Source organism: Trichoplusia ni, chromosome 2 (assembly GCF_003590095.1).
Source record: "Trichoplusia ni isolate ovarian cell line Hi5 chromosome 2, tn1, whole genome shotgun sequence".
Classification (NCBI taxonomy): Eukaryota; Metazoa; Arthropoda; class Insecta; order Lepidoptera; family Noctuidae; genus Trichoplusia; species Trichoplusia ni.
Window position 1 is genome coordinate 5,796,003 of NC_039479.1, and position 24,725 is coordinate 5,820,727.

General features: G+C 34.1%; 1 protein-coding gene across 3 annotated transcripts in view; it reads left to right on the forward strand.

Moving 5' to 3' along the window:
* The first annotated feature begins 2,933 nt into the window (after positions 1 to 2,933).
* Positions 2,934 to 24,725, forward strand: part of LOC113504804 (high affinity cAMP-specific and IBMX-insensitive 3',5'-cyclic phosphodiesterase 8) — a 144,708-nt gene continuing 122,916 nt past the window's right edge. For 2 of the 3 annotated variants that reach the window (XM_026887280.1, XM_026887287.1), the window contains exon 1: positions 2,934 to 3,258. In XM_026887280.1, coding sequence (XP_026743081.1) covers positions 3,009 to 3,258 — 250 coding nt within the window. In that variant the 5' untranslated portion in view covers positions 2,934 to 3,008. Of the gene's footprint in view, positions 3,259 to 13,184; positions 14,748 to 24,725 lie in introns of those variants that run through there. The other variant, XM_026887314.1, reaches the window with a different exon arrangement.

Here is a 24,725-nt window from a genome sequence, read left to right on the forward strand (position 1 = left end):
AAATAAGTAACAAGTCACGACTTTCGTTAAAATTAACTTCAAACGTTAATAAAGCACCAATTACTTGCATCCGAGCAATTAGTTTGGAATTTAGCGTTAAAGTTAAAACAATAGCTATTTTACCTACAGTTGAAACTCGAAAGCTAACTACCAACCTTTGAGGTTAAATATGAAATCTTAATTGCTACACAGTACCGTATTATTTTCTCTGTTGTTTCTTCACAAAGTTGTCTCAACCTTTTATATTCCAAATGACATATTTTAATTAGACCTCAAGATTTTCCGCTAAAACCAGTAGAAATGTGCCATTTCTTTGTCAACATTTTATGTTGTCTTTGTACGTGGAGAGTATTTAAATTGTGCCTTGGAGTGTTTTCTTTCCGTAATATGTGCCTATACTCTGGTCTCAGAAGTCATGGGATGATGATAAGATGTCTATGAATATCAGAGCCCGTATAGTTAAGCCTTTTTGACTGCACGGATAATCGGTTGACGTCACCACGCCAAACTCACTGCTCGCAACTTGTCGCGAGTGCTGTGAACGCGTAGGACAAGCGTTTGTGTGATCCACGAATGCTTGTCCTTAATCTTTAAATTTTTGTGCCGAACACAAAGTTCGACTGACAAAGCCTTCTTATTAATACTTCTTATAGCTGCGATAAAGACATCCCTCGCTTCACATCCTTAGTAAAAACACAGACTAACAACCAAAAAGAGCAACACCTACTTACGAATATAGTACGCGTATGTACATATCTATTAAGCAAATAGCATTTTTCATATAGTTGAAGAATCCACAGATCGCCCTAATACATCATAAAATAGTTATATAGCATAACCCATTCAAAAAGGTTTCCATCACTATATTTATTTAATACTTTCGTTGGAATTCCTGCGCCTTAGGCAAAGTTCCACGAAAAGCGGTCAGGTTCAAGAATCTGAAGGAAATATTACTGATCTTGATATGTATGTCTATTATTTAAAAAAAAACATTAATGGTTAAGTTATACGGTTTCGTAAGTCTTCGTTTTGCCGGGTAGATGCTTAAGAGTAAGTTTATGTTTATTACTTACTAGTTATTTTTGCCCGCTACTCGGTTTAAAGCACACAGTGATTTTTATTTCTGTGTAAATGACGTGATAAAATGTAGTCTTGGCCCTCCTCTCCTAAAATCAAAACACTCAAAAACCGCTGTGCTGTGATTATTCAAGCCAAATTTCAAACCTGTAGTCCCAAAAGCTATATACAAACCGACTCCTATTAAGTCCCGCCCCCTTATAACGTTTTTTTTTTATTAAAAAGTATTATCTCAGGCTCTAAACATGTGTCAAAAATTTCATTAAAACCAAAAAGCAATTACCGTACGTACAAAAGAAAATGCATTTATTTTACCTATTTCTTTATATAGCAGTGTTTTGTTTCATTATACGTTTGCGACTAAAAGTCTTCGTCTCCAAAGACATGTTTGAGTAATCTTGTGAATGTTAATTACTTAATTCCTTACAACCCAGGCATATTCTCCATCGTTGACTTGTGACGTCACTTACAGTTTCCCTTGAAGGCATAGCGTTACAATTAAATTTCTGTATCTTAACAATGTAATTGCGAAAGCTTGTCTGACTGTTGAGCTTTGCTAATTCAATGAACGAACCAATTATTTCTCATGTGATTTGATGTGTTTTGGAGTTCAAAGATTTAGCTCCCGAATATTTGGGAGTACGGGACAAACAAAGAAGGCGTTATTTTTGTAATCGATTTTCTTTGATGATTTTATAATTAATGTTAAAATAATATAAAATGCAAGCGAATACATTTAAACCACTGAAGTTCTATATTAATTAGAAATTACAACAATAATTATGACACACGATTGCTTTAATATTTTGTGATCACAACGATGTTTTGCTCAGGTCCCTCGTTGTAGTCTTGTTATCACTAAAAAGCATAGTCATACAGGAGTCGGAAACGACCCATATGTACCATAGTAATGCCAAGCTATACACGTTCCATTTCTAGGCACAGACTTCCTCCCATATAGTAAGGATCTGAGAAATGAAGATTTTATTCGTCGCCAAAACTTTAAATTAAATCAATCCGTGTTTTACGGTGAAAAAATCACATCGGACATTCACGAATCAATACCGAAAACGAAGAAAACAAATCAACAAACAGAGAAAATCCCATCGACGTCAGACATATGAAAACAAGACGCTAATACAATACAACTTCCTTATCCCCAACAAACTCTTGCTAATTAAGGTACCGCAGAACAAAGGGAACAAACATAAGAACATTAAACTTATAATTAAAAAACTTACGTTGCAAGAAGCTGGAAGCAGCTAAGCTAGAAATTATTGCGACAAGTACATTGATAGGAATAACTTCCCCTATGCTTTATAGAAAAAGTTTTTTACTTCAACGGAGTAACAGAGTTTCTTGTTTCAATCCCTTTTTGAATTATTTTATGAATATAAGGAAATTTTGTGAGGTATTTGTGAGATAAGGGGGAAATGTTGTAAATTGGCTACGATATTGTCGTAAATACTTAGATCTGAAACTACATATATGACATTATAGATCAATATGTCGTTTTTGGTACGTTTATTTTGGTTCAAATGCTGGTTATAGTGGTTATGTTCTTTGATTTAATATAAGTGCTCATTGTGCTCAATGTACCGTTTTTGGCAGCCCCAGGCCGATCATTTGTTTAGTGTCTGGGAGAAAATGTTATTTATATTATAATGTATGTATTTAGATTAATAAGTATGTTTATCTGTTTTCTAGTACTCATAATACAAGCTATGCTTAATTTAAGACTAGATGTTACTACGTGTTGTGTGACGTAAATATTTTTTTAACTGATTAGTTGTAACTCAACGTCCATCAACAAATACCGCTTACAAACAACAATTATCACCAGTTAAACGATTCCTCTCTTTGTTCCAGATAAAACAATACAATGGTATCCCAGTTCAGTGTGAGTGTTAGTGCCAAAGTGTAGTACCACCATGGGGTGTACCCCAAGTATGTTACTGGACCACAAGAGCCGTCGCCGGGACAGCACGGGCTCCCAGGAGGCTGCCCTGGCCAAGGTGGCCCCGACCCCGGTCTGCAACAAGGCCGTGCAAGCCGCTAAGGCCCCTAGAGCCTCTTTGGAGTCTGACGGCTTCAGCATCCAGCTCTCCAGCAAGAAAGACAGCTATGTCTCCCAGATGGGAAACAATTTTGCGACTCAGCTGCATATTAAGAGGATTTCTGGTAAGTTAATATGTGTATCTTCTTGATGTGTGTGTCTTCTTGGTAGTTACGTTTACGAGGATAGTCTTCATCTTCAAAAGTATTTATCTTCAAGCTTTGAGGATTGATGAGACTGAAAGTTTAGGATTTTAAAGTCATCATCAGCTCAAAGTAGGTGTGTTATGATTTTTATACAATAAACCTAAATCAGGTTTATCAGATTCTTATAGATTGTGGGATGACTACCACTTTTGGTTACGAGTCATTTGTCATGCCTTTGTAATCAGCCTACCATTGGAGACGATCGTATACTGCTGAAACAGATACAAGTAATGTGATGAAAGAAAAGCCATATTCCAATACAATGATTTATTAACTACGTTGCTCTTAAATTCTTCCCTTTCTTCGTGTAAGGAGGCCTAAACCACATTTTCTCTCGGTCCAGATCATTCTCCGGTCTCCCCTCATCGGGGGACCTTATAAACACTTTCGATTGCCTGTTTCTCCACAATCGGTAACATTTTGTAATATTTGCGAATGGACAACCGTGTTTGTCAAATGACTCGAAATCGGCATCGTAATCACCCCTGAGGGCGAAAATGAATGCATTCAAGAAGTCATCCGCCACTTTGTTCTTTTTACATCTTGCTAATTCTATAATGCAGATCAAAATAAACTGTGAACAAAATATATAGTTTAGCTGAGTAAAGCTTTTACAAAAGACATCTCAATTATCTTATAGGTTTGTGAACGAAACATTTTACTATACCGCTTAAAAAGGACAAGATTTTAAAGACTTAATAATGTTTTTTTTTTTTTGTGAAACTAGAAATAAAGCATAGAGACTAATGATAGTAAAGATCTGTGAGACGTTTAAGGTAGTTGAATTCAGTGTCACGTTTCAATTAAATGACTTACTACACGTAAAGTTAAGTACATATGTATTGTAAGAAATCTGAGTCAGTCGAAATTCTATATGAACTATAAGTACAATAAAATTATTATTCATCAACATTTATAATATTGAGTTTCGCTTTTTACAATTATTCATCTTTACTTCTCTGAATTTTAATTTTTCATTACAAAAACGTTTTTAAAAACTTACGTAAATCCATTTACTCATCGTCTCGAGTAAAAAATACAAAAAATATTCAAAACTGCTAAAATAACGGAAACCTTTAAATAGTCATTACTCGGCAGACCGTAATGAATGAATGTAACAATTAATCGTAACACCATTCATTTTCCTACTGCCTAATCAATTTTAAACGTTAATTTATTTACATTAGAAATAAATTGGAATATGTACATTATAGGAGAATCAATTAAAATTCACTTCTTGATATTTCTTATTCAGATTTGTGAGATTTAACTAATGAGATACAATATTTTCAACTTACGTGTTGTGACAATGGCGTAGTAGTATAGTTGTAATACGTACCATTTTCCAAAAATCTTGGAATCATTAATCGAATGTTGCTCCATTCAAGGTTCTGAGTTGATTTGATTAAATACTGTAAGTACCTTTTGATGTTAACTGAAGAAAATGCGAGACGATCATTTTCCATTTAAAATGAAAAAACTGTTATTTGATCCTACAAAAAATCATCAAATTTGGCTCCATCGTTTTTTTTGACGTTGCTGTTGTTAAAACAATATTATTCAGGCCTAAGTTTCAAGCGCGTTTCTACTAGTAGTTCCCACTTTCAATTATACGCAGTCTAAATTTTCATGGTAATTAACGGAAATCGATCTTAACTTCAAATTGATCTTAGACCACAAACAAAGCAATTCCTGTCTATAATTCTACATCCTGTAGGTTGTATTAAGGCCTCAATGTAATGACGATGTGCTCACGAGTCGCTGGCACTCATAATTGCTAGCGGACGGCGGCAGGCGCTAATCACTGACAGCCCTCATTAATTAGGCGTCTCCTGTTCAATCTGAGGAAAGGAAATTAACTGTAATTGATGTTTTTATATATAATTAATTGTATATTTTGTTTCCATGTTTATTTTTTATCTGACACTTGATTGTATGATGTAAATACGGCGAATGGATTGTTGTATCTGGTCTAGACAGCCAGTGATTCCCATTTTTTAAGACCAAAGACCGACCGTTTTGACCAAACTTTCAAGTGCAAACTCATACTCTCTGATATTTATTATGTTAACATTTCATTATGTTATTTAATAACTAGCTGTACCCGTGACTTCGTGGCGTGGAATTAAACAAAAAGTACGTTAGTTTTCTAAAATAAAACCAGCCTAAATTACTCATTATTATACCAGCTATCTGCCCATAAAAGTCTCTTCAAAGAGGTTGTATTTAAAAAATTTGAAGATATTTAATATCTGAAGTAGGTTTAACTTTGGCAGCGCTGCATTAAGATGTAAAAGTCCCTCTTAGACTAATTTTACAAAGAAATGGACAGCGATCATACAAAAACTATTGTACTTAATGTAACACCCAAAACTTAGAAACTGCACATTTAGAGCGCCCTCCAAAACTGTCCAGAACATAACTTAGAGTATCTTGGTCTTATTGTTAAATAGCATTAACAACTACGATGCAAGTTTGAACTTAAAGTTTCAGCTCTTAAAGTTGAAACTTGCACAACTTTAGCATAGGTTAGAACGTGTATCTATCCCCATTTCAAGTTACGTTTACATGCTCAAGTTATTCTTGTGTGTTAATATAGTAGTAAACTTGACTTTGTCTAGGTTTACAATTTAATGAATGTAGTTTATCAATATTGCTTCATTGAAATGGCTTTCAAATACGTTTTGTAAATATTCCTCCCGAAAAGGTTGAATTAAAATCTTTTTGTTCACGGAAATAGAATAAAGTAGGGTTCGACAAAATCAAACGGCAAAACGGAATTGCATAACTGAGACTCTCATATCTGTCCGATTGTTTGTCTACCGGGCTCTATCTCAGACACCGTAATAATATCTACTAGCAAGACAGTTGCACTAGCAAGACACTATTGCCAAAAAAGGTTACACCAGGCACAGTCATAAAATTGATGGGTGACCAATTTCATAACAATAAAATTGGTCACCCATTGGTCGCTTGTTATTTTCTAGCTTATTTTTTCGGAACCTAGATCCACTCGGTTTTATTTAATTAGGAAACCGTATCGCATCAAATCTCTCTTTGAAACCTTATTACGTTTTAGGTTTTTGCCATTTCCACAAAAAAATACTGAAATAGTGATGAAAAACAACCCGAAAATATATGCTAATATCAGTAGCTACCAAATATTAATACACAAACAGTTATATGTCCCTGGTAAATAGATACGATTTCATTTTCCGATATTAATGTTATGAGTTTTCCAAGAAAACTCTCCGAATCAACTTGTAATAAGTGAATGCCTACATGACGCATGTAATGATATTTTTATTTGTTAAAGGCAATTCGTTGGTTTATTCATTGATATTTCTTTTGATTTTTTATACCTACAACTATAATTGTACAGAAATGCGTCAATTTAGTTTACCTATATCTTATGTGGTTGTGCCACACATGGTGTACGAAATTTAAGACCACCGAAAATGTTTGACCGATGCTCATGAAATTGGAGTATATGAACTTGTGTGTATATTGTATTTATGATTACTTACCTATTGGCTAGGTAGGTCTGAGAATAGGACATCATTTATTTTCATAGCCCTATTTCTTTTTAATCCCTAGAATTCAATATTTTGCCAAAACTACATTTGCTGGGAGTAAGTTTAAAAATATTGTAGTTTGAAATTGTAAATGTTTCTTTGGTCTAAGTTTAACGAATGAAAATATGATATCAAATTTTCATTTAACCTTCAGACTACGTGATCTAGTAAAGCTATTCATATTATACCACAGCATCAAAACCATACCTGACTATTATTAAACGTGCTACTTACTAATATCAAATTCCCTTTGTAATAGCAAATATGTATCGTACTCGAGGTATGAGAACATACCACATATACTAGACTCCTTAGTGAATCGGTTTCAAGACGCTATTAAATACAGTTATGTAGACAGATAGCTATAGAACCTCTTTAAACCAAGCTAAGGTTCAGGATTTTGAAGTTAGTGCAGTTTTTAAGATATTCAGTGGAAACGGATTGAAAATAGAATATGATTTTTTAATTTAATTAAGAACGCAAAGTAGATTTTTTTAAAGAATAGCTTGTTTTTGTAAACTGTCTCAATAAAAATGCAAAAGTCTATACCTGTCTACGTGTGTGTTTCTGTTTGCGCTGAAACGGCTAAACTAATTTAAGTAAAGTTTGGATTGAATAATTGTTAGTTGAATGGTAGTTAAAATACTTTCGACTGATCCTTATCACACACCAGATCTTTCTCCGAATTCCGCACTTTTTAAAGCACGGGTAATGTAACATAATAAAACTAAATGCACTAACTACTAAACTAGAAAGTGAGTGTATAAAAACGGGAAAAAGTGTGTGAAAATGCAAAATAATTTCATTTTGCATTCTTTTCCGCTTGCAAAAACTTACAAGCAACACAAATTTCCCTTCTTCAGAGGCAAAGGCATTAATCATAACACCTGATTTAAAATAAATAAAAACATTACGTTTTAATGAAATCCTTGAACAACATTTTTCCTTTGACTTGTAAGACGATTACCTTCGTTATTCAGACACCTAGCAGGCCATTAATCTAAAGCTTTTTATAAGGTCGTGTTTCCGAGCGTAATGGTAACTTTCTAAATAAATAGATTATATTATATAGGTTGTGTTTTGTGCCAGTGTTCTTCTTTACTTGAAATATATTTGCTCAACAGAACAGATACAGATTGGTATTATGTGTATCTATATACTTACATGGCAATGAGGAATATTTCATTGCATTTCTTGTCTAAAAACCTTTAAGTAACTCATAATGTTTATTGGTAACTGGAGTTATTAAAAAAAAATTGTTCTCTTTTTTCAAATCGATACGCTAACCTGTTTACAATGTAAATTAGATCAGTTTGAAAAATGAACGAGCTAATTTTCCAACGTGAACGTCACAATCATATATTATATTTTTTGAACAAAAAAAAAGCAAACAATAAAATAAACATGCAACCGGCGTCAAATAAAATCTGCTGAGCCAAACTTGATGAAATTTTTATGGGACCAAATGACAACTACAGTTTTTTTTTTTATAATTACACTAACACTTACCAAAAAAGATCCAACAATATCAGTTTATCCAGCCACAAGTTTTGAGGTCACAAACATAAAAAAAACAGATTGAGAAACTCCTTTACGAAATCGCTTGCAAAGAAATCAAATATACTCGTTACTATAAACAATTGCCTACACAGATCGATCGATTACCGAACTAAAACAACATACACAACTAACATCACTCTCTTCTTCAATTTCAAAGGCAGTTACGATGGGAGCAATAAATTTTTCCACAGCTGTTAATGAGCCTAGCAACTGAAGAGTAAACATTACATATTTAGATACACTACATGATGTACGGGAGAATAAGGAATATAACACATAGCACGCTACATATAAGAGCGGTAAAAAGACATTAATCGCGAATTCTAATGACATATTGTGATTGTCATTGTGTCTGTTCTTTTATACAGGTTAACCTCAAAATAAACTGAACGGACATTGTTTAGACTCCAGAAAAGAAAGGATGTCCTGAAAATAACAGATTCTGGAACCTGTAATCTGGTTAAATCTGGTATAGAATTGGATGTGGTTATATACGATTTCAAAAGGGACGATAATATTTTTGGAAATTGAAACCTAACTTATCAATTTAGCTAAATGTTAGTTTTCATCAGTTACCCTCCTAACAAATGTTTTAAAAAAGTAAATTCATCCAATTAAAAACGACGCACAAATGAGAAGCACTCCTAACGCAGAATGAAAGCGTATAAAAAATGACTCGGTATTCTAATAAAATATTGTATTGACGCAGTTCTCGGGCTATTAACCGCGTGACGTTACTGATTAGCCTCATAAGAGGATGCCGTGATGGACACGGTGCAGCCGTACGTCAGACACTGTCTTAAATATAGATTTTCTTACGAGAGTACTTATTCTGGATTTGTTACGAAGCATTCTGTCTCTTTTTTGTAATGTAAGCGGAATTTTGTCGGGTAAATTGATAAGGCATTTATATGATCGAAATCAAAAGTCATTTATATAAATTAGATTACTAAGTAGCACTTTTTGAAGGTCAGATTACGTTGGACAGCACTACGTTTCGCCCACCCTTCATAGGTTCATCATTATGGCTTATTGTATTTGATCTTTTGATGTAAACTGGCAGTGTAGGATACTATACTACTTATACACATACTACTTATCTGTTTTTTAAACTTACCGTCTAAAATAATGGGAGTCAAGTCGGCAGTTGTTTAATATGAAATACAACTACGGCATAGCAGACTGAAAACTCGACATGGCTTGAAATAAAGCCTAAGAAGAAGATGCAACATGACACCAATTAAATTACTCGGCAAAATTTTGTCTGAATTTTTCCGCTTGAACCCTATAATCGTTTTTTGCGTACTTCACGTACAACATAATAGTAATTAGAAATAAAATCAAACATCAAAAAGACTTAACACACACGGTTCCCGGGAAATTGACATCATCATCCAAATTTATAGCAGTATTGACGAAAAGCTCTAAGCCAAACTAGTTCCACAATAAATAGGTACATGGAAATTAGTGGCCGCTTCTGTCGTGCGTCATTCTGATAACGATAATGGCTGATAAGACTCGATGGATCAGGAGACATGGATGTAAAAGCAACCATAAGTTGCCAGATATAAGGTTCACAATAGATTGATCTGGTTTGGAGTTCTCGACAACCTTTCGAATTGTCGAAAACTGTGCCAGGTGGTGGTACATGGTTTTAATAATAATTAGGATGAGGAGAAACAAAAGCGGCTCTGAAACGGAGATTCATTGATTTTTTGTTTTCTGTATAATTGGGCTGAAAGTAGGTAAGTATCTCTGGTTGAAAATTTTGGTATATTTAAATGATACTTATGAAGGTAAAAATCAAATTTAGTGAGTCATATTATCTGTAGCCAATTAGAATGTAGTAAATTTAAATTCGGGATCAAAAGCCGGTCGATGTATAAAATTTTCTTTGAATTTTATAAAGTGGTGACTTCTTATCATCGTCTACAGAATTTTGGTCTTTGTACGGAATCCTAAAAAGAATCTGGACGTTAAAGTATCCTTGTAATCTCACATTTTAATATGTTGTTGTATATCCCGGTGTTATCTAAGTAGGCTATCTAATCTATTGTGTTGATCTATCTGTGACGCACGAGAGGTACGTTACAGATGACAATGATAATTATTACATGTTCCATATCACGCCCTGGGTTCTGTATCCAAAGGGGAGAAACGGAACCCTGGTACTGACGTTCGGCTGTGTATCCATTTGTCAGTCTGTCCGTTATTAGACTTCATTATTTTCGAGATGATTTCTAATCCAAAATCTCATCTATTTTATTTCACATTTTTATATCCGAAAGCTACGCTTGACGCAATTGGTCCGCAGAGGGGTGACTATCTTTGTCATAATGAGTTCCACCGTGTTTCGGAAGGCACGTTAAATTGTGGGTCCCGGTACGTAATTCATACATCAAGGGGTATTGTGTTGCCCAGGTAACCGGCCAGAGGAGGTCAGATAGGCAGTCGCTCCTTGAACACTGGTAATTAGCTGAATCCAACTGGAAGCCGACCCCATAGCAGATGGAAAAAAGGCGAGGCCGATGATTTTTATATCCGAAATAATCTAAACGAACTTGCTTTGCCCTGGGAATGTCGGTGGGATGTTCTGCTAGATCTCTCTTCTGGGCCCCAAGAAGATCAGTAGGTAGTCACTTCATCAAGAATTATCCGCTATCGATTTCTCTTTACCAGCTAGCTGGCATCAATTTAAAATTGAATGGATTTTAAATACCTCATAGTTTTCAGATAGTTTACATTTTTTTGCCACTCTAGCAGATAAATCACTTTCACATTTTGAGCAAGCAATAAATACATCGTCATAAAAGAAAAACGAAACAAGAGCAGACAGTTACAATTTATCAATATTCTGTGTATTTTTGCCCGCTTTGTCATATTTTCCATAATTTTCAGATCTGTATGGAAATTGGCAGACATTTTGTGCGGAGCAATTAGGATAAATTTAACCAGCCATTGTTGTGTGACGCTGGGACAGGCGTGTGTATGAAAAAATAGCTTACTGACTTTATATAATTTGTTAACGTTTGGACATTGTAAATTGGACATTCAAATTTCGGTCTTGGGTTTCAGTACGTACAACTATGTGATTCGATTCTGATTTAGTCAAGTGTCATGAAATTTAATAAAAATAAAAAATACTTTTTCGAAGTAATGTTCGTATTACCAAGTAATTATGACTTACTAGAAACGGTGAAGGAAAACATCGTGAGGAAAGTCTATACCTAAGAGTTGAGTCTCAGTTTTCAGAAGACTGCGGGGGTTTGAGAACTCAGATACGAGGTACATCAACCATACAAAAAGGGAGACGAATTACCCTGTAAATTCCAGGAATCATCAACATGCTGGTTATTCTATTGTCGCATCTTAACTTACATAACATACTTTATCTTCAGCTTGGCGCCTACTGCTAATCGTGGATTTAGGTAGGTACATGGCGCCAATAAACGCGATAAAGGCACTTAAACACTTTTTGCAGCGACTTCTTTATATTGTTTTAGAGGTGGAGAAAACAGAATAATAAGTAACTTACTAACTTCAGCTTTATATATTAGTATAGATTATAAGTGGTTTAATAAGCCAAGCATTTCTGAATACTCTTGATTTTACACATTAGAAAAACAAATAATGTCTTACTTTCATGCGTTGTTACGTAACAATACATCATGACCAAGCGAAGGTTCCTAAACTATGGCCTAATAACAATTGTGTTTGCTCGGCTCTTATCAACTATGTGTAAGATCTTTATTATTGATACTATTTTAAGATTCACTCATACCGATAAAAACCCGATATCAGACCATTATAAATAACTCACTGTCAAGGAACGATTGTGGTATGTCCGCATAATAGGGTATGTCTAAATTTAATAATATAAATTTGTATAGTCTTTGAGACAGATTTCCAAAAAGTGTGAAAACGTGTTTTTCATTTTATCACACCTGTAAAAGGTAAAGAAGATAAAAAGCAACCAAGTTTGGTAGTGGCCGCTAAAAAAATCACTTGCTAGTAAAAAGCGTAGGTACTGGTGTGTGACGTCACACGAGATTTTAAATCACTGTACCTATATTCTGTTTTATTTTCTGTTTACGAGATAAAAGTAAAAATGTTTATCCAATATATTTTGGAAATTAATCTGACAGAGACAACAGCGTTTTTTGTCAAATACCCTATTCGTAAAATTGTTGTAATTGTTTTTTTCTCCCTCCTCCTTCTCAGCTGAGGATCGTGGATTGGTAAATAAGAATCACATACCTCCTCCACCACGTCAGTACATCCACTGTCATCTATACGGACTTTAGTTATATATCTCCTCATAGCTCTCCATGTCATACGCCGATGTTTTGTTTTTAATCTGGAATTCTACTGAAAGTCAAGAAACTGCAAGCTGATTCCACCATATCTTGGGAATAGGCTAGACGGAATATATTTTCGCTAACTTTTTATTTCTTCTTTTTTTAATCTCTCCTGTACTGATTTTGGAACCTTGGATTGCGGTTGAAAGACAAACATTCAAGTCACATGCACAAATACACATAATTTGTGCTTTTGCATTTTCAGCGCAGATATGATTTTTGAAAGCATGTGTCATAATAATATTACTATCGTCATGACTGGAGGAGCCATGTCCTAATTTAAAAAATATGTTTTACATGTACTGATAAAGATCGCTGTCTGTACTATGAGCCCAAAGCAGGACACGCTAGTGTGCGAGTGAAACAGCGCTCTACACTGCGTCTATCGGCGTCTTGCTTCCACAATTGCAGCAGTCCGGTTGTAAGAGTTCATAGTAAGTACCATGTCCATTTTATCGTTAAGATATACGTCACTTGATTATCTACTAAGATAGTCTCGGTTAAACCTACGGCAACGAATATTAGTATCATTTCTAGTAAACTTACCGTTTTAAAGATAGCTCTGTTTAGATTTTTTAATATTATGTTTTAAGACTTAAAAAGTAGCATTTAGAAATACAAAATAGAATTTTTTGTACATTTTACTTTCGATAATACATAAAGTAAGTAGAGATATATCGTATTGTCCCTTTATCAACGTCCACGCAGCCATTTTTCAAACCAAAGCAAAGATACTCAATATGCAAATAAATCTCGTTAATTAATATCAACAAATTCATTTCCCAGTTTTCATTATAATTACTAATTAAGCCGTTGCAAACAGGCATGTGAACAACCAACATTTTATCGAGAAAATCCATTCTAACGTCACTTAATCAACATATTCCTTAATTGCTACAAACAATAGAACAAACGGTTATCTTAGGGATGTGATTGCGATAATCGCTTGATAACGCTAATTGATAATAATCGATGCTTAATTCAATCGAGTCGACCTTAGTCTCAGCGTACCGCGTAAATATGCGAATGTTTTTATCTCGACGCTAACTTGCGTCTAACACGATGCTGCAATATTAAAAACGGTGAGTATTATCACATGGAGTAGCTCGTACTGCTTGTAGTCGTCTGCGCGTGCTCGCGGTAAGCACCGCTTATCAGTCGACCTCAGTCCCGTGCAGAAACACCACCGCTCCAATAATTAGATAAAAAAAAACAAACTCAACTAAATATTTGTGTACACATCCAGTGTTAAATAATACTACGAAAACCACGTGGAAACATGACGACAGTGCTCACAAACGTGCGAATTCATTTAGAATGACTTTATATAATGGTTTAATTAGCAATTTTACTTGCTTAATCACAAGTGGCCTTAAAGTGAATGGTGATAAGTTAGGCGCGGAGTGAAACATGAGGCTGCGATGAGAATATTGTTCTATTCTATATTTAATGATTCTGTTGTTCCAAAATTGTAATATGTAATAAAAAATAGCGTAATGCGCAAGCGTCTTCGCGGGCCGGCGTTTTGTTTACAGCAATGTATCGTATTACATCGTACGATAACGCGGTGCCGAGTCAGTGATATTCTACGCGTTTGTCGCTGCCCCAACAACCGCGCTTCAATGTCCGTAGACGATTTATTTATTTAAAAAACTGAGAATTACATCGACAAACTGTGTGTGGACGTCACTAGTGCTACAATCTGTGATGTCAATTCAGTGTTTTGTATAAAATGTGTTTTATAGAATTATGAATACTACTTTTAACTTTCGTAATAAATAAAAATGAATAATTTATTTATTCAATTATGAAGGACTGTTGTTAGGTATTTTAAAGTGCTGTATAACTATGTGTTTGTGAAAGTTATTGTTTTAAAAGGATTTTAATGCAATGGAAGTAGACAAGGATGACACTGGTAAGTTTTTTAACGCCAACCTCTTTTGACATAGCCTTTGATTTTTTACGTTTAAACAAAAAGGTTCTAGGCATCAATATATTTATCTTAAGGTATTTCGGAATACCGCATTTGGTACAATCGATCAAAGAAGGTTTTGGATGATAATTTTATAGTCATTAGAAGTTTTACAGTTACTTGAAAACTTCGGTCAGTAATCTTAAATCTAACGGTATTTTTAATGAAAACCATAATTAATACACAATTCAGAGCAAAAAATTGAATTCCAAAAATAGACAATGTTTTTTCTTTCAATTCAAATGAACAAATATTTATAATGAATGTTAATAATAGAACAATTAATATACTATAAACGTATTTCTTTTACGTCATAGTTTAATTATAATAGCGTTTAGTTTAATTATCTGAGTATAACCTCGTCAGAGTGATTAGCGAGTGATTTAGTCATTATCATAAATAAAAATTAACTTTATTACAATATAACTTCCTTCACAATGAAGTAACTAAAACTGTTTATCTATAGGATCGTTTTTTTTCTTAATAATGATGTAAAGTTTGTGTGTACACGATCTCAGAAACCAATGAACCGATTTTGAAAGTTATTTGAGGTATAGTCTGTTCAAGTGTGGACAAAATAACTACTAATGAAGTGGGCACGTGTCAGCTTGTTTATTATACCTATATTATAGTTAGAGCTTGTGTGGTTGTATCGTGTTTTCTTATGAGTATAATAGTAGCTTCAAAAATAATCCCGCTATGAAATTATTTCCATGAGCGTGATAGATTTGAAGTAACGGAAAAGTGTTGACATAATTTTTAGTACTTTAAAAAAATACAAATCACATGCAGAATAACACCCAGACTCAGAACAAGCATTCGTGGATCAAACAAATGTTTGATCTACGCGGAGAGTGAACCCGCGACATGATGCGTATAGTGGTTTTTCCGCGGTCAACTCAACCACTAGGCTAACCGTGCGTTAAAATACCTGTAACCCATATAATTGAAACAGTTTAATTAAAATTCTGTTTTCTAGTAATTCATAACTAAACACCTACATAAAACCTCCTTAAACCGCGAAACATGATAATAATGGGTGTAATAATAAACTATTCAGACTATTATAGAACAAATATGTAAGGTCAGCAACAAAAGTTTTTTAATAATGACTTTGTTTCAAACTCAAAGGTATTTGTGACGTGTAATACCAATGTTGTGGATAATTATTAGACGAATATTGCCTAGTATACGAATTTATTTCCATAATTTTCATACTTTTATTTCTATTATCTGTAGGTATATTCATTATAGCTTTAAGCATCCCCAATAAAATAAAATAAGTATATAAAGGCAAGTCCCGTAGATATCCAACAAATTTCCGGAACTGATCCAGATATCACCTCGAATAGCCTAATTATTTTTACACAGTTTCTGCGTCTACTTTGGATTCTTCATGTCTGTTCTCTTATGCAGCGGGGGTGATTGATCCCTGGTAGATGTCCCATCACATTATAGATTAAAGTTCTCAACAAGTCCTCTGCATATTAGAATGCATGCATTTTAAAGTCCTTTAAAATCCCCCAGGTCTCTCCATGAAGCTATTCTGCGAATGAGAGATAGAAAAAAATATTATTAAGTGCATTTTCTATTCTGGTGTATGTCAAATCTAACTACGTCAAACTTTTGTTCCTGACGGTACATCCAGGAACGATGCTTAAAATTACATGAAACATGAAATATGAAACTTAATTAAATTCTTGATGGACTGAGACCGTCTCGTTTTGTCATAGTTTGTAGGTGTCGCGGTTACGTGCTACTTCCTTTGATGAACTATTTTAAATATTGTGTTAATTGTTAGCTAAAATTCGTTTCGTCGATTTAGTATAAAGCTTTCAGTTGTTAATTAATATTTGTATGTTTTGGTCGTTATTTAATCTGTTTTGTTTATTACCGTTGTATAAATACAATAAATATTCAAGGTGCGTTTTAAAACGACAGAAATTTTTCTTTTCTAAACTCGGATACACGGCTCTTCTGAATGTGAAAAATGGCGTCAGGTATATGGTACTTTAAAAAAAAAAGGTAGTTAAAAATTCTGTCCCGCAGTGAGGTAAGGATACTGACGACTGAAACCACATGCATCTTGGTAACGGCATTCAAAATTTACGGCGGACTACTAATCACTCACATGGGTAGAATCAATGATATACTTAATACATTTGTTTTTGAAATTGAAAATATATTTGTCTTTTTAAAGCGTTCTCCATACTTCTCATTCCATGCATACCTCCAGTCTATGACCATTACATATTAGCAATAACATAAATCACACTACATTTTTAATACACCTAAAAGCCAATAATTAAAAGAGACTCGAAAGGCAAGGTTTAAATGCAAGCGAATGAAAAACCGAGCGTTTTTCTCTGTAAATACAGCTCTCACGGTATTCCAAAGTTCCTGAACCCGTTCGTTTAATCCCATACAGCCCTGGGCTTTGATTACGGTGCCCAAGTTTGCCCAAGGCTGTTATTTAAAACGCCAGCTAAAAATATATTCTCGTGTGACACGTGCTTTCCAAAAGTATTGGACACAGCGCAGAATAATTGAATGATTTTTGGTTGTGAAATATCGTTGACGTTATTTTTTAACCTCCATTTTTATTTCGTAGAAACAAGCTTTAATATTTTCCATACTATTATAAAGAAGAAAGATTTGATTGTTTGTTTGTTTGACACCAAAATTCTTTCACTGTTGAGAAGCTACAGTATCCCCGCTGAACATAGGCTATAATTTACTTTGCAAAATATTAGACTTCTGTTAAAAAAATACGATATTGTAACCAAAGGTGTTAAATTGGAAACTTATTTCTGCGCACGCTGCTAAAACTATATAGAACAAAATGAAGTTTTACGCGGACGAAGTCGCGGGCAACTGCTAGTGTTTCATACGATTAACAGATACTGTTACGAATAATTGGAAAACTTAATCACGCTTTTCATTTGTAAAACATTAAAATGAAAAATATTTTCGTTTTTAAACGAAACGATGTATCCCTTACTTGGTATTTAACACCGTTTGCGGACAGAGTTGTTGTAATTATTCGGGTAATGTTCTTATTCAACAAATATTAGATAAAAACTTACACCTATCTTTTATATATAAACGACTAAACTTAATTTTACATTAAACTATACAATTAAGTTTATGCTTTTGTAATGAATAAGTTACGATTGCTCTCGTAAATAGACAAAAAAAAACTGAAACCCCACTTTCTGTCTGTGTTCAACTTCTTACCACAAAGAAATTAAACATTAAACTTGAAAGAAAAATTAAATGCTTCGTTAGTCCTAACTAATGCAAATCGGTACTAGTGTAGAACAAATTTAAAGACAGTTCAATTTCATTTGCAAAACAAATGAAGGATGGGGAAAAAGAGTTCTGAAACTTGCAGATTTTGACATATTATTACGTGTTCATTAGAGTTTATTTTGACTCATTAATAATGAATGTACATTTTTTTCCTCATTTCCGATTATTAAATGATAGTAATTTGAGATATTCATGTCAATAGTTACGATTACATGTAGTTTAATGAATAATAATGGATACGTATTTTATGTCACGCAAACATGAATTAACCAAACTACTGCGAATGGAACTTAAACGTGACGTCACTTTTGTGTAGAAATTTTGCTTAGTTTAAACCAATTTATTTGTACCACTTTATTCTATCTGACGGACCAAAAAGTGTTCGTTTACACCAGTCAGCTGTTATTTAAGATATAGGAATAAGATTTTCTTAAAAATGGGAATAAAAATTAAGTCTTAGTTAAGTGAACTCTAAAACATCAAGAAGCCAAACTACACCATGTACAAAAACCGCTGTATTCAATTTCACCTACATTTAGTTTTATCAGCTATAACTCGGCGCATTATGGGCAAAAATCAATAATACATGTTTACCCAAATACTTAGATAACGTGCCTGGCTGTATTTTACATGTACGCTGTTTCAGTAGCTACTGTTCACAATCATAAATGAATGTAAAATAGAACAATAATCAACATATTCTTTAATATCGAGTTTGATGATTATCTATACTAATATATAAAGCTGAAGAGTTTGTTTGTTAGAAGGAACTACTGGTCCACATTGAAAAAATCTTTTTGTGTTGAATAGAACATTCATCGAGGAAGGCTTTAGGCTATAAATCATCACGCTGCGACTAATAGGAGCGAAGATACAATGGAAAATGTGAAAAATCAGTGCAGATATAAATCATAACTTATATCTTCTACCCACGGGGACGAAGTCGCGGGCAACAGCTAGTTTGGTATAAAAATGCAATGCAAAACAGTCTAAAGGACATTCCTTTTTTCCATTCTGTCATTAAATAAATCTTAATACTGAGCAACTGGAAACAAATCGGAAATACCATAATATTTTTAGCACCATGAAATCGAGACATTTTTGATTAGAGGTCAACAAAACCATCTTCTTATTTAGAAATGTGCGAAGAACAATCTCCGTCATTACAACTTAAAAAAAAAACAGCTCACTCTACAATATACTTGACAATAATGTAATTTACTCCAGCGAAGAAACCATATTGCCATCGTTATCGTTACAATCGGTGACCAGTATTGAATTTTCTCTTTTCTTTACAATTGTCCTTGAGCTTGCAACCTTCGGCACATGTTACCGCTTTCCCACTGTTCTAGTTAATCTATTGCAATTTTCCACAGTACTAATCCCCGTAATATTACCAGGTATTCCTCCTGAAAAACTCATTAACCCGCTATCTATCCTTTTTATCATGGGGGCTTCACGATCGGCTGTATTACCTATATGGTTTTTTACATTTACACTAACTATAACATACTAAAACAAATGTTTATCATTGCTGTTGTAATGTTTCTGTCTTTTCGCTGAGTAAGGGAATTAAGTTTCTTTTCTCTCGCTTAAAAAGCTCAGCCATTTTCAGTAAAATTTGCTTGGAGATAGATTACTGGACGGACCCAAGGAACACATAGGCTTATTAAGTAGAAAATATTTTACAGCTCTGAATGATATCCAGGCGTGGGAAACTGGGAGCTTTAAAATGATTTTAACACTTAACTATCCTAAAGGCTCCATGCATATGCCCGGGATAACACTTTTCGTACCCACTCATTTGACGTTCTAGTCCGCCATCTTTTAAAAAACTGCTCTATTTGTTATTTATCGAAGAGTAATGCCGAGACGCTTATGTATTCACATCTACGACTACGTCTCCTAGTTCAACACAACAGACACTTTCTGGAAAGTAGCCAGAAACACATTTACGGTAGTAAATAAATCTATTAATGAACGATTTTTTTCATCTTATAAAACAGCTGTTATATGAAATATTCCGAAAATTCCATTTGGAGTAGGGTGTTCTAAGTCTTATACTGCAACAGAAATATGTTAGGCAAGATAAGTGTTGCTACAAAAGTGACACTATTCATGAAATAAAACCTAAAAGGTCAACTATTGTAGCACAAACACTTGATATTTATGGATCTAGGCGATAACTTATCGATATATCATAGGACTGATAATGTCCAAATATAACTCATGTAAATGACAAAAAGTCATATATTTGTGCGACACATTGTTACGACATTCTGTTTATAGATGGTCGTTTTGGCCAGGGAATCCCCTTGGTGAAATAAATATTGCTAATACCACTTGAATGGAATCGTTCTTTCCCTGGCATGGACATCTCTAAGCTATGTTCGATTTTGTTCCCAGTTTTCAGCCTTTTAGCTAAACACTATATTTTATAAGCCGCGATTGATTGTGTTTTTCTATTTCTCAAATAAAATTATTAATGTGAAAAATGGTACAATGAAACCAACAACAATCAGGATTTATAGTAGTGATACACATTCTTGAATTTCTTTTTATACCACTTTTAAAATTATTCTCTTATTTGTTTTACATCAAGTAAAAAAAACCAGTGCCCAGATTAAATGAAAAAAAAAACAACTGACAAGAACTAGTGAAACTGCATCAAATTATTTCAATGAAATTCATAGTAGTGCCGACTGCCAAACGGTCACTAGTTTCCGGCAGTTCGTGACGAGTCTGGCAAATTAACTTTCGAACATTAACGTCGAAATTTTCCGCTCAACCGCAACTGGCACTCGACGACTCGAATCTGCCAACTAATTGCCAGTCGACTGGCAAGACATATGTTTACGGTCAGTAAATGAATTTGTATTAGATTAGCCCTTACAATGTAGTTTTTATTACAGGTTTAGACTGGTTAATGTACCAAGTGACTTTTGATGCATGTTTGAGCTCAGGGTTAAAATGTAAGACTTGGCTTTGATATTACTAGCTTTTCGCCCGCGGCTTTGCCCGCGTCGATGTCGGTTATATCGCGTTTCCAAGAAAACTTTTCAAAAGTCCGGGATAAAAACTGTCCTATGTTCTATCTCAAGGTCAACTCTATCTCTGTACCAAATTACATTAAAATCAATCAGTGGTTTAGACGTGAAAGCGTAACAGACAGACATAAAGACAGAGTCACTCTCGCATTTATAATATTAGTAGGGAAGTAGGGATAAGATCATTTCGATCCTTACTCCCTTATGTGACAGTTATAAACCAGGCTAAGGTAAAGTAGAAGCTTGGATTTAGGGTTTAGATAAAAAACACGAGATTTTCTACCTTTCTGGCGTTGCCGTATCAGCCGATATGACATTTCTTTTAGTCGTTTTGCATGTTAATATTTTTAGTGGGATAAACAAAAACACATCTTAACAAAAGACATTCATAAAAATCATTTCATATTGTTATGGTCACAAAAAAATACTACATAATCAGTTCAGTAGTTCTTGAGATTAGGGCAAATATGCAGACAGGCATGTTTAAATACTTAGTGTTTGGTTAGTGATAACATTGATTGTGGGAAAACAAGGCGTTTGGGAGGTCGTTTTCCAAACAAACGTCACGTTTCAGATATGTTTGCATTTATTCATGAAGATATAAAACTAGTGTAATGTCAGACTTTGTGGTACTTTGAAAATGTCGATTCGTTTTAATGAACCTTTGTGAATATTAGACTTGTTTTCATCAAAAACCTACTTTACGATACGGGCAGTTCGAAGCTAGAAAGTCTGACAGCCAGTCTTACTTAGGCGTATCGTGTGGCCCAAGTAACTGGGTTGAGGAGTTCAGATAGGCAGTCGCTCCTTGTAAAACACTGGTACTTACAGCTGCATCAGGTTAGACTAGAAGCAGACCTCAACATAGTTGGGAAAAGATAACATTGAAGTGAAAAAACATAAGGTCACAATATTCCAGTTTGAACCTGGTTCGCAATTTTCTCATGCAGGCATTTCACTTCAACAGAAATAAATCAATATGATTCCAATCTTACTCAGAAATTGACGACGTAGAGTGAAATATTCCCCGAACTACGTGACGAACTCACTCAAAGGAAATTCAAAACAATTCCTCCTATAGAATCATTTGAAATATATGAAGTGCTTTGACGGCTCTGCTCTATAGAAATGACATTTTGTGTACCGCATTTCTAGAGCTGTCTACCGTTACTAAAGCACCAGTAGGGACTTTTGACGTCACCGGCCGATACATTTTATTTGATTATTTATCGAATAAAGTTATAGTCAATGGCAAAGGGAGAAAGCTCCCTAAATTGAAATTGCTTTATCTATGCAGCGTTTGATTTTCCTGAAAGATATTCTTAAAATATGAGACTATTGTTTTTTTTTTTTCATATCTTACTATGGAGGTCTGAAGTTAAAAAGGAAAACCTCTTTAAAAAGCTACCATACCAACTTAAGTTTGTTAAACCTTTCACGAACATATTCACCATAGTTGTAATCCTAAGGGCAATTTACATGTTATCAGTAGTATTGAGATAATGAATTATTTTCAGTAGACCTGAAAACGGCGCTTTAAACCCTTTAACGCTTTATTTTAATATCAGGTGTAGTGGCTTCTCTAGAACGGTTCCACAAAGTCATGAAAATGAATTGTGACATAAAGCAAGTGATAACGGCAATAAAATAATACGATAGAAGGAATGTCCAACAGAAATAGATCAGTCGGCGACTAGTGGATGGAGGGGTGCCAAATGTCACGGCACACACGACCCGCTACCCAGGGCTGGCTGACGTGGTTCTGCGGTTTGGTGTCTCTACTAGCTGTTGCTCGCAGGCCCACCCGTTGCAAATCGAAAATGATGCCTCGGGAACATGAATCTGGGATAAAAATGTGTTGCTATGTATTAATCCTGGTTAGAAAGTATCTGCGTACCAAGTTCCGGCTCAGTTCAGCGGTTTTTGCGTGAAAGAGTAGCTAACATCCACACATAAATAACTTTATAATAGTTGGATTTAGATCGAATATTAACATTTATTAGATAAACAAGTAGGAAGTAGATACTCTCTTAAGGTTCTAACAGCGTTTTGGATGTTCACCTATGAGGAGAGTTTAAACCTTATTTAGGTAAGTTATTGAAGGGAAAAAAATGGTTATTTTTTTGTTCCATGGATTTTTATTTCAGCACATAAAATACAATAAGTTTAATAAAAATCTTCAAACATAAATTTCACGCGTTCCCAAAAAACAAAAATCAAAGTTGAAAAGATTTTCATTCTTCAGCAGGCACTAGATGAAAGCTTAATTTTAATATTCTAGAACCTATCTAGTGTTTACGGGGTGGAATTTTTCATAAAGCGCCAGATAACTGTGGCGCTTACTAATTCAGTATTAAATATAAGTAAGTGCTTATTCGTAATTCAGTCTAGCGTCGTCTTTCTTGCCTCTGAATATGTTAACATTTATCATGAAAGTAGTTTCTGTTTGTATTCGAGGATTTATCGTTTTTCCTTATAAACTTTGTCGAAATGTTGAAGTTTGCCACCAGATATTTTTAGTGTGCTTTGAAATATTGTCGGGTTAACACATGATAATAATAATACGAGCTTTTAGATGTCCTACTGCTAGGCACAGAACTCTTCTCACATAGGAACGGTAGAGCAGTAATCACCTGACAAATTCACTGCGGACTAGCGATGTTTCAGGTTTCTACTCGCCGTTTTTTAGTGGTGTCTTAAAATATAAAATTACATACAACTTTGAAAAACCCACACCCATACTTTCCCTGCATACAAATCTATACGTATTTAACCGCTATTCCACTCAGGTATAAAACATAGTATAATAAAAAGACAAAGAAAATTTGCATTGTAAAAATACAATTGATTACTTGAAAATCTTTGACAATAAGAAATTGATTTGATTCGATTGAAGACACTCAAAAATTAAATATAATAAGACAAAGGAAATTATTTTTAAATTGCTGTTACTCATTTGTGTTAAATACCACGAAACACGTTATTATTATTTTCATGAGGAAATTTAATATTAATTTGAAACTGTCAACCCTGGCGTGCTCTTGTCAACGGATGACATTCATTTGTTGACGCGAACGTCGTCACGTCACATTGATATTATGACTGCTGAGCTAATTGTTGTATTGATTGATACCAGCATCTTACATTTTAGTAATGAGTTCATTTTAATATCTTGAATAAACAGGAATATTGATGATTTTAATACCATTTTTTGCCCCTCCTATGATATGATTTACTTTTAATTCGCTTTCTATCCGAAAAGGCAACAAAATCATTCATTTTTCGACTTGATTTTTCAATAATATTAACAACATGAAATGTCTAATATTGTTACATCGACATATTATTGCTGTGTCAACGCAACCTTACTACAGGGGCAAGACTTGCATTTTCAGCTAAGTCCTAGTATTGCATATAAAAGGAAAATCAATCGATGGATATATATAAACATACTAGACTCCTCATCACTCAGGTCTCTCCACTCAAAGTACCCACTCAAACAAAATACAAAAAGTTCCAAACGTTTACAGCAAAAAGTTTGTCCCAGCTTGAATTTCCAAGC